The following is an 11,237-nucleotide window of genomic DNA, read 5'->3' as shown; positions in this document are numbered from 1 at the left end:
ACACGTGAAAGAACACAAAGCCTCACTCTCATTAGGTATAACACTATTTGAATAAGGGTGTGAAATTTAAGGATGGTGATATGTCGCTAAAGTAGCCGTTATTGTGATTATAATTGCACAACACACGCTTATCAGGTTTAACACATGAAACGAAGCAATCACCCGACAATGAATTAAGAAATACTTATTTAAAGAAGAATCAAATAAAATGACGTTAAAGTTAGCTATACTTAAAAACCCAGTATTTTAATAACTAAAGCCATCACCACTTTGATGGGTGATAGAGACTTTGTGCCCAGGGGCGTAGCTTAAGAGGGGCCGGGAGGGGCGCCCGACCCCCCGAACTTTTCGCTCAGTAGTGTTATATATGTAGTTTTCGTATAAATTTTTTTGGGTATATACGTTTTCGACCCCTCGGTTCTATAGAATTTTTTGGTATATACGTTTTCGACCCCCCGGTCTTCATGGTCAAGCTTCGCCACTGTTTGTGCCACTTAGGGAGATATCAGGATTCAAGCCCTGGCATGCCGTAAAATTTGTGTAATTTAAGAGTTGTGATTCTTTGTCGTTTAAAAAGTATTAAACAAGTATTAATTATTAAAAATAATAAAGAAAAAGTTACATTACTTATATAACTTGTCGTCGATTACTTTCCCTAAAAACAGGGCAAGTGTTAATCAATCAGACCACATAAAACCTTGCTTCCAATCAATAACAATGGCGCCTAAAGTTTGGAGGATCAAGAAAACCGTTATTGCATCCGATCACCAGCCTACCGCATCAGATCACAAGCCTACCAGTGACCACAATGACAAAAAAGAAGCCGGAATCAAGGCCGTGGTTGCTGCTTCCGGCGACAGTAATAACACCGAAGAACAAAAAGAGGAACCAGAAACCGCAATCGATTTAGGCGTTTCGATGGATCGACTTAACCTCGGTTCCGAGAAGAACAAGAAGAAGAAACTCCTTGTGCTTCCTCTTCGTGGAATCCTTGTTTACCGAGCACATCGTAGCCGGCCGGAGACCATTCCGAGAAACCGCCGGCCTGATTTCTGTTACGGCAGCTTTCTCGGTGAGTGAGTTAGTATACACTACAATTGTAAAGAGAAATGTGACAGTTACATAACTAATTAGCATTTTGATGTGTATACTACAGTTTACAAGAGGCCTTATTGTCTAGGGTTTTTGAAGTTTTGCTTTCAAAGATTTAATGTTGGATTGTGGTCTTCTGCTAGAGAGTAAGAGTTAGTAGTATCATTATTAGACCACCCGTAGTGGTTAGGAAAAATAATGCCCCCACCATGCGGCATTATCCGACACGTGTCATCCCAGTCAGCATGGAGCATGGGACGTTATTGCAAAAGTGGCGTAGTGGGAATAATACCCAAATAATGCCCCTTCTAATCATTAAAAAGAATTAAAAAAAAAGAAAATTATTTAAAAAGCTGTTTGGTCAGTATGTGTCATCCCACTTGGACCACTAATGCCCCTTCCCATTGGTCAGTCAAACTCCTCATACTCATTCAAGTTGTTGCTTGAGCATTTTTAATAAAACGCCGGACCACTTTTTTTTCAAAAATTTTGCAAAATAACGCCCTATGTAATGGTGGGGGAGGTGTTTTTGGGTGTTTTTTTTGAAATTTAAAAAAAAAAGCCCCACTACACATGGTCTTAGCCATTATCTGATATAGTATTTTGAGTTAAATGCCAGTTTGGATGATTTTGTCAGTTTAGTCCAAAAGTTTCATTTTTTCGCATGTGGGTCCAAAAAGGTTTCACCGTTGCCATTTTAGTCCACTGGGTTAACTTCATCCATTATTTCTATTAACAAGAAGGGCAATTCGGTCATTTTATATGTAATTCTGTTAACTAGAAGGGCAATTTGACCATATAAAATGACGGAATTGCCCTTCTTGTTAACAGAAATAATGGATGAAGTTAACCCAGTGAACTAAAATGGCAACGGTGAAATCTTTTTGGACCCATAGGCGAAAAATGAAACCTTTGGACTAAACTGGCAAAATGATCCAAACCACAGGGACTAAAATGGCATTTAACTCGATATAGTAGTATTTATTTGAGGTGAATTGGATTTTAACTTGACCAAAAGTTTGGGGGGGGGGGGGGGTGCCCCCCCGGTTCCCACTAAGCTCTGCCTCTGACTACAACCCACTGGTCGATAATTGTCGAGCAATTTAAACAAGAATGAGTTAACAAATGGCACTACTTACTTTCATTCCAAGGACAATCCCCTCACGTAACCATCTTGGTTTTAAAAAGTGCGTCTAGGCACAAGCCAACCTCAGACGCAAGTCCATCGCTTTTGGCAACTTTTTGTGCGTTAAGATGTTGTGCAACAGACTTTCTATGTATGTATTAAATCAGATTTTAATCTTGTTGGGTTAGGGGATGCTTAAAACCTATGAGAAATATAAGTTTTTTTTTAAATAACATCTTGCGTCTCGCATACGAAAAGCAATGCGCTTTTTTGCTTTGCACCTCGGTTTTAGACCTTGTCGTGTTAGGCTACACGGTATGGTGATGGTCCTCCCTTGGAGGATGGTCCGCCACGTAAGCGACACGTAGGATGGGCATGAGGATGGGGCAAAGAGGATGGAGGTGTGGAAATGGGAGGATGGACCTAAAATGTGTATGTATATATCGTATGTATAGGGGTGTGTGAGAGGGGGGGGGTGGTGTTTGGTTCGTCGCCGGTCCGGGACGGTGGAGGACTAACCTCCATACCGTGTAGCCTTAGTGCTCTTCTCTCTTTTAGAAACCAAGATAATCCGCGTGAGCGAATCAAATGGAAATCACAAGGAAGGTACATTTCTCCATATCGCCCATAATCATCCGCGTGAGCGAATCAAATGGAAAACAATTGTAAATCCATGACAATTATGTGACTGGGATTGCCCTTGGTAACGAAAGTGAAAGTTCGGAGTGTCACTGGTTAAATTGTCGGTAGGGATTATTAACTGCCAGCGAGTCATAGTTTGGATAATTAAAATCCAATTTGGCTTTGTTTAATATGATTGAAATATATTTACTGGATTTCATGAATTCTTTCTGTCAGACATAACTTGCAAGGAATTCTGACTAATGTCATGGGAAATCTCAAAAAAAAGTTATTGTTCACTTGGGTGAGTTTAAAATTTAAACTTGAGTTAAATGCCATTTTAGTCCCTGTGGTTTGGGTCATTTTGACAGTTTAGTCCAAAGGTTTCATTTTTAACCTGTGGGTCCAAAAATGTTTCACAATTGCCATTTTAGTCCACTGGGTTAACTTCATCAATTTTTTCTGTTAACGAGAAGGCCAATTCGGTCATTTTATATGGCTGAATTGCCCTTTTAGTTAACAGAATTACATACAAAATGACCAAATTGGCCTTCTCGTTAACAGAAAAAATGGATGAAGTTAACCAAGTGGACTAAAATGGCAACTGTGAAACCTTTTTGGACCCACCAGTTAAAAATGAAACCTTTGGACTAAACTGGCAAAATAACTCAAACCACAGGGACTAAAATGGCATTTAACTCTTTAAACTTTATACTTCATATATTATCTGTGTCTAAGAATTTGTTAGTGTTGATAGGATCAAGAACATGGCACAGATTCAGGTTTCAAGTGTCTGGAAAACCGAGACAAGCCATTGTTCTTTAAAGAACTTAATCATTTATGGGAGAAAAAGTACCCGAATCTTCCGTGGAGTGATGGAGAATACTCCGCTTCTAACACGCTCTTGATCACAGATCCTGAGAAGTCCCTCTTAAATCCTGTATGGCTTTATAATACTCCTATCTTTCGTTCTTTTGCTTACAAGAGTAGTTATGTTAGTTATAGTTGGTAAAACCGGGCTTGTAACTGGTTTAAACGGGTAGTTTTTTATACCACTTGTTTTTACTAGTTTTAAAAGGTTTTGATGAATGTATGGGTCGGACCGGCTGTTGTTTTTGTTTGTTAAATTATCTATATATTATCTATATATTGAAAAGAAAACGCAATAAACAGTGTTTTAAAAATATTATAATATAATAAAACATTTGATTCAGTTTTTTTTTATAGTTTTGTTATTTTAATATTATGAAACTGTTATTTTCTTTACTTTTTATAAGCTTATAAGTTTGGTGTCAACCGATACTTGTATCGAAAATACCAGTTTGTTATTGGTACATGAAGGTAAAAACCAGCACCAGTCTGATACATAAAACGCCAAAAATCGGTACCGGATTGAGTTTGATAGTCTTTTAGTTCGATAAGTTTGGTACTGCTACCCAGTACCATTTGCTCATCCCTGATCACAGGTACCGTACGAACAACAACGGTATCATACAACTTTTTTTAGTTTCAGGGGTAGGATGAGCTCGGTGCCAACTGATACCCCGGTTACGGTATCGGTATATGAAGATACAAACCGGTAGCGAACCGGTACCAAGAACGCCAAACATCAGTACCGAACTGGTACTTAGGATCTTTCGGTAATTCGGTACCGGTACCCATTACTATATGCTCATCTCTGACTATGGGTTTCTACCGAACAACATCATTACCATACAACTTTTTTATTTGATTTTCTTTCGGTTATTTTTTAGTGTTTTTTTTTCTACATTTTCTTTTTATTCTTGTCAGCGGTTCCGTGTGCAACGCGCTCGTAGTGATTTCAAACACATATCAACACAGACTAAATAACAAAAGAAGTTCGCCGCAACGCGGCAACTGTTTTTATAACTAGTTTGATGAAAAAAGCATACCTGTGTGCTGCTATAACTTTTTTTTCGTCTAATTTTAGTATGATTTCGATAAACATAAAGGTGGGGCGTTGTATAGTTGTTTTTGTTTGTTAAATATGATTTAAGAAAACATGTGACAACAAACATGATCTAGGTTGTATACATTAAAATATACACTGGGCTATTTTGACCCGTTTTGGACATGATAGATGTTGGGTCCATAAAGAATGTTTGACCTTATTGGTTGTGGATGAGAGAACTCTACAGTTAAGCGTATTTAGGTGGACAATATATTATTGGTCAAACACTTTTGTACCAACGTTAAGTTATAAGTTTGACTGTGTTTTGTTGCAGCCAAACACAGCAATCTTCCCTCGGAATTATGATCCTGAAAACCGGAAAGATGATTTTCTAGGTAAATGCGACGATTTACATTGCAGCTTTTTTTTTAATATTTATCGAGCGGTCTAAAGTCTAAACACATGAACTTTTGTGAAATGATTTTTAGGTCCGAAAGGTGAATTACGAGTGTTCTTGGAAGGGCTTGCAGAAGCCGAAGATGTGCAAACCTATGTGGAAGAACACCCGATCGGGGACCCTGAGATTACGCCTTCGCATCCTGACTGGGACCATTATTGCAAGATAATTTGTTGTGTTAACAAGATAAGATTTGGTGATCCAACACCAAAACTAATCTGATTCATTCAGACGAAGAGGAGTGTTTATTACATGATTTGTTTACTTGTTATCTTTTTAATTGGGCTCAGAATTTTGGTTTTTATAGTACAGGGAAATTTTGCTTCTAACTTTGGATGCATAAGTGACACAAAGTTGAAGATTATAAGTGATTGTAATGATATTATAGAGTTCTTTTGGAAAGATGCATACCCATTATGTGTATATGGTTAAAAGTTACCTGTTAGGATGCCCATTACCTGAAAGCTGCCGATTTCAAACTAAACTCGAAAACGAGTTTTAAATATTATTTTTGGGTAAATTACTTTTTGAGTCCCTGTGTTTTAGGGGTTTTAACTAGTTGAGTCCAAAAGCAAAAAGTTTAATGACCTGAGTCACTATAGCCATTTTTCTTAACCATTTGAGTTCAAATTTCTAACTCTGTTTGAATTTTCTGTTACTTTTTTATTAAAAGACTAAAATGCCCCTACATATTATTATTATTATTATTATTATTAATTGTTAACAATAAATAAATCCATCAGACAACCCAAAAAAAAAAAAAAAAAAAGAAGAAACAGTCTTCATCAGTTTGGGCACAATCACTAATTCAACTCCATCTCTGTTCTTCTGTCCAACCTCTCACTCTTCTTCTTCAATTCACTTCCTATTTCCACCATTTTCCTCTGTTTTTCACCGATTAAAACTTCCTGAGAACGAATCAGCCGTCGATTTGTTCATTCCTTTGTTCAATTTCACTGAAGCAAAGGTTTCAGCTGCAACACCGTCATCTTTTTCAACATCCAAATCCCCACCGGCAAACACCCAGTTATCGTTTAAAAAACCGCATCAAGATCTTTATCAAACAACTTACTCGGAACCGACCCTTCAAACTCATTAAACAGGAGAGGGTGTTGTGGAGGTGCAGCGGTGGTGGGCTTACCGGAGTCTTGGGTTTTCGAAAACTAGAGTGTTTACGTCGCCGGAGTTGACGGCGGCGAAGGTGAGGTGGGCGGAGATGAGGAGGGTGAGGATGATGGTGGTTTGTTTCTGGCTGTGGAAGCAGAGTAAATGCATGAGTCACTATGTGTCACTTTGGCTTCTTTGCCAAAACCAACTAAAGTTTACTGTGGCCATGAGGTAAATAACTAAATTTATATTATGCTTTCGTTTATTTGGATGATCCACATATATGCTGTTGTTGATAAAAATGTTAGAAATTGTCTTTTGTTTCTTTTAAGTGTGGTTATACTTATACAACAGTTGGTTCAGTTTGACTGGTTTCTAAACTGTAGTCATACTAAACAAACATCCATTTATGGAGTTGATTCTTTTTTCTTCTTTCTTGTGAGTTGTGACCATTCTTTTACTTTTAAGTACACAGTGAAGAATTTGCAGTTTGCTCAAACAGTTGAACCGGAGAATGCCAAGATATCACAAAAGTTATCATGGGCTCAACAGCAGAGACAATCAGGACTTCCAACCATTCCGTCCACCATTGGAGAAGAATTAGAATTTAACCCGTTCATTGCGAGAAGTTCAGGTCTTACTGTTTTTCCGAAACGATTTTCTACTTCCACATTTCCACTCAAGGTTATGAAAAGAAAATAAAAATGTTGATGGGTTGGGTCGGGTCGGGTCGGGTCTAAAGACAAACTGAACCAACTGTTGTATGCGCGGCGGTGGTGGGTGTTGTGGAGGTGCAGCTGGTGTTGGGTGTTGTGGTGGTGTCGGTGTAGTGGTGGTGGCGACGGTGGTGTTGATGGTGGATGTGTGGTGATGAGATGGAGATGGTTTAGATAGAGAGAGAAAGTTATGGAGAAATTTGGTCATGACTTATGATCTGGATGGATATGATCTAGAGAATATATATATATAATAATAAAATGGTTTTTTTAATTAGAGGGTAATTTGGTCATTTAATTAATGTTAACAGAATAATTTTAACAATGTTAGAAATTTGGACTCAAATGGTTAAAGAAAATGCTTATGGGGACTCAGGTCGTTAAACTTTTTGCTTTTGGACTCAACTAGTTAAAACCTATAAAACACAGGGACTCAAAAAGTAATTTACCCATTATTTTTTTATAGTCTAATAACTTCAAGTTTCTAACAAATTTAAAATTTAACATGTTATCTATTAAATTGTTGAGTTAAGATTTTAGAATATATTAATGTATTTGAATAAATGAGAGGGGGGGGGGGGGTATTACCTAATCTCATAACCGACCCAAATACCAAACCGCGTTAATTATAAGATAACGAATATCATACAAGGTCTCATGCCCGTCTCATTACTTGTCTCAAATGTTTTGATTTCCGGGTTTTCTTGTCAAAACTCGGGGTTTTTCCATCCCTAGACCTAGGGGTGTAAACAAGCCTAAATGCTCGAGAGCTACTCATGATCGACTCGGCTAAAGCTTGAACGAGTTGAGCCTTAACGAGCCTGAAATAGAGCTCGTTTAGTTATCAAGCCCAAACTCGAGCCCAGACAAAATTTTAATCTATCTATATAATAAAAGAAACCTCTTTGGAGACACATGTCACTTTCTCATGCACTCTCTAAATTGTGTTTTTCCACTTAAATCAATCTACTAATTTGATGAGTTTGTTATTGACGATAAGGATAAAAAATAGAAAGAAAAATGATGATAATGATGATTTATTATTTTAGCTCAAGTATATTTAATTTATTTGCCTTCTTTACGTTTTCTAAATTGATAACGAAACAAATTTTTTAATTAGAATAATCAAGAAACATATTGAATAAAGTATCATATTCATATATGATAAAAAAGAAACTCAATAAACAGTAATTTAATATTAAATTAAAATTAAAATTTAGATTAGAATTATTTAAAATTAGATTGAAATGAATAGTAACATGATTAAGAGATGAGCAAATGGTATTGGGTATAGGTACCGGTCTCAAATTTACCAACGCGGTGTATTTTTGGTACCGGTTCTACACAAGTATTTACCGGTTTTTACCCTCAAATACCGGTGCCATACCAGTACCGACCGGTACCGAACCGTGCCATACTAGGTATATTCGGTACCGGTACCCACTTTTGGGGATTTCGGTAACAGTAAACCCTCAAATACCGGTGCCGTACCAGTACCGACCGATACCGAACCGTGCCATACTAGGTATATTTGGTACCGGTACCCACTTTTAGGGATTTCGGTTACAGTATTTTCGGTACCGGTTGGTAACGAGCTCATCAAATCCTGTAGCAACGCAGCAATGCAAGTAATTGCGCCGTTTAGATTACTTTTCATACACACAGTAAGTAAACTGTATTTCATTTAAATGAGGTTTTATATACACAACAACTTATTTTGCTTTCTTTTTTGTCTTTTTCTGTGATAAATGAATTGTAGCATGTAAAATTAACTTGGATATTTAGAATATTGATGAGCAAATCGTATCAAATCCTGTAAATGAACCGGTATCGTATCGGTACTAAATTTACTATACCAAATCATTTTCGGTACCAATTTGGTACCCACCTTTTGGCGTTTTCAGAATCGTTACTTTCGGTTCGACACCGGTCTAGCACCATACCTGTATTTATTGATTTTTACCTTCAAATACCATACCGTATTGTACCGAACATTTTCAGTGCCGGTACCTAATTTCGATGATTTTTCGGATCGGTACTTTCGCTGCCGTTGCCGTTGCCGGTACCGAGCTCATCCATATTTTACGTCTTAGCACCGTAATAACTGAATTGAACTGAAAACAACCGAATTTCCAACGTGTGGGTCCTATTATTATATATTAGGTTATGTAAAATTGTTTTCTTATGACGGAGTGACTATCCTTACCACGTTATTTTATTCATGTTTTGATATTCGGTATCTGTTTGCCGTTACTGACACGTCTTTTGTAGTCATTGGGTCTCGCCGCAACGTGCGGGTGGAAAATAACTAGTAGTTAATAAAATACTATCTACTAATAATATGTTTTATTTAATCTACTTTGGCTCAAACAGTCAAACCCAAAGCTACGTGGGTGGTTATAGAAAGAAAAATTGTGATGATTTTTTTTATCTTAATTATATTTATTTTTTTTCTTTTAAGTTGGTTATGAAATATGGCATATTCATATGATTTAAAATTTATAATTTTTTTTATTAGTTCCAATTACTTTTCCATGTTTAACCACATTTGTTTATTAGTTATATATTAAACTATTACTGGACTCATAATAATTAACATGTATGAGTTGATGTGGACTCTTTTTTATTTTGGAAATTGTATAATTTATAATTCTATGTTCATTATATGATAATCTCAATTTTATAGACAAAGTTATGCAAGTTATTTTCTATATTTACGTAAAGGAAGATCCTATTTTTATAATCAAAGTTGTGTCATGTTTTCAAATATTTTTATTTTCATTTTAACAAAACCTATTAAAAAATTAAGATCTTTTAGGGGGAAATTTGAAAACTTTTAAAATGATTTTTTATAAAAAAATGTATGACAAGTGACTATGGGTAATTTAACTCACCCCCAATGACAATTATTATTACTTTTCTATGTTTAACCACTTTTGTTTGTATCTCCGAGTAAAGAACTGGTACGAGAATTTTCTGGTAAGCTGCAACGACCCTATCTCGCTTCTGGTTATGCACTTGAAGAAGGAGGAAGATGATGACTTCAAAATATTCGAATAATCACTTATTGGGTCTTGACCTCTTGTAGCCTTTCATTTAACTGGAATCAAATCTACCGTATAACATTAATGGTATTAAAAAATATTTTTAGGGTTTTTTTTTACCTTGATTGTTATTTATAGTATTAAAAAATAGGTGGTAAATGTTTAAAAAATAAACTTAACAAAATTTATAATTGCCATTCAAAAAAAAAAAAAAAAACAAAATTTATAATTTTCACATGAATGTTCATTATACATATCTTGACAAATCTATATGTTAACAAATTACGTTATACTTTATCGAATTATTATTCGACCATGCAATGCATATATTTATTAAAACATTACCTTTTATTATTAATCATATAACATTACATTTATATTAACTCATTTATGTCAATTTAGCATATAAATGTCTTTGTCTTTGTTTTGCATTTACAAGAAATATCTATTATATAGTTTAAATTGTTCAACCCGTGTAACACACGGGGAACTAATCTAGTTTTATATATAATAATAATAGTAGTGGTAGTGATAATAATAATAATAATAATAATAATAATAATAACAACAACAGCGATGATAGCATTGGCGAGCCGAGCTTTGGCTCGTTTAAGCGATATTGAAGCGAGCTCGAGCCGAGCTTCTAGCTCATTTGAGGTTGTTCTCAAAATAACTCGTGTGACAGCCCATATTTCCTAGGTAAAAACCATCGCATACAGGCTGGCTGGTGTAGATGGAGGGCAGCCAGTGGGGTATTGTGCGATATGAGGTTCCCAACTAAACTAAAGGGGAAATTTTACAGGGTAGCAGTTAGGCCCGCTATGCTATATGGAACAGAATATTGGGCTATCAAGAAGACACAAAACGCAAGATGGAGGTAGCAGAAATGAGGATGCTAAGGTGGATGTGTGGACACACGAGGTTAGATCAGATAAAAATGAGGTTTTCAGGGAAAGATTAGAAGTGGCTAATATATCGGATAAGATTAAGGAGGGGAGATTGAGATGGTTTGGGCATGTGAAGCGGAGGCAAACGACGGCACCAATTAGAGTAGTGGAAACTCTTACTGTGGAGGGGAAGAGAGGAAGAGGCAGACCCAGACTGACATGGGATGAGCAGATTAGGCATGATTTACTAGAGTTGCATCTCTCTGAGGACATGG

At 36.3% G+C, this 11,237-nt stretch overlaps 1 protein-coding gene across 1 annotated transcript; it reads left to right on the top strand.

Annotated features, from left to right (window-relative positions):
• Positions 1–664: 664 nt before the first annotated feature.
• Positions 665–5,588, top strand: LOC110891339. The gene is made up of 6 exons (XM_022139026.2): positions 665–1,072; positions 1,157–1,238; positions 3,077–3,143; positions 3,597–3,779; positions 5,086–5,146; positions 5,240–5,588. The coding sequence occupies exons 1-6, from the start codon at positions 718–720 to the stop codon at positions 5,428–5,430; spliced, it is 939 nt and encodes a 312-aa protein (XP_021994718.1). The 5' UTR covers positions 665–717; the 3' UTR covers positions 5,431–5,588.
• The last annotated feature ends 5,649 nt before the right edge of the window (positions 5,589–11,237 follow it).

This window comes from Helianthus annuus, chromosome 11, assembly GCF_002127325.2.
Source record: "Helianthus annuus cultivar XRQ/B chromosome 11, HanXRQr2.0-SUNRISE, whole genome shotgun sequence".
Classification (NCBI taxonomy): Eukaryota; Viridiplantae; Streptophyta; class Magnoliopsida; order Asterales; family Asteraceae; genus Helianthus; species Helianthus annuus.
The sequence above is the reverse complement of the archived record's forward strand: the minus strand, read 5'-3'. Positions and strand labels throughout refer to the sequence as shown.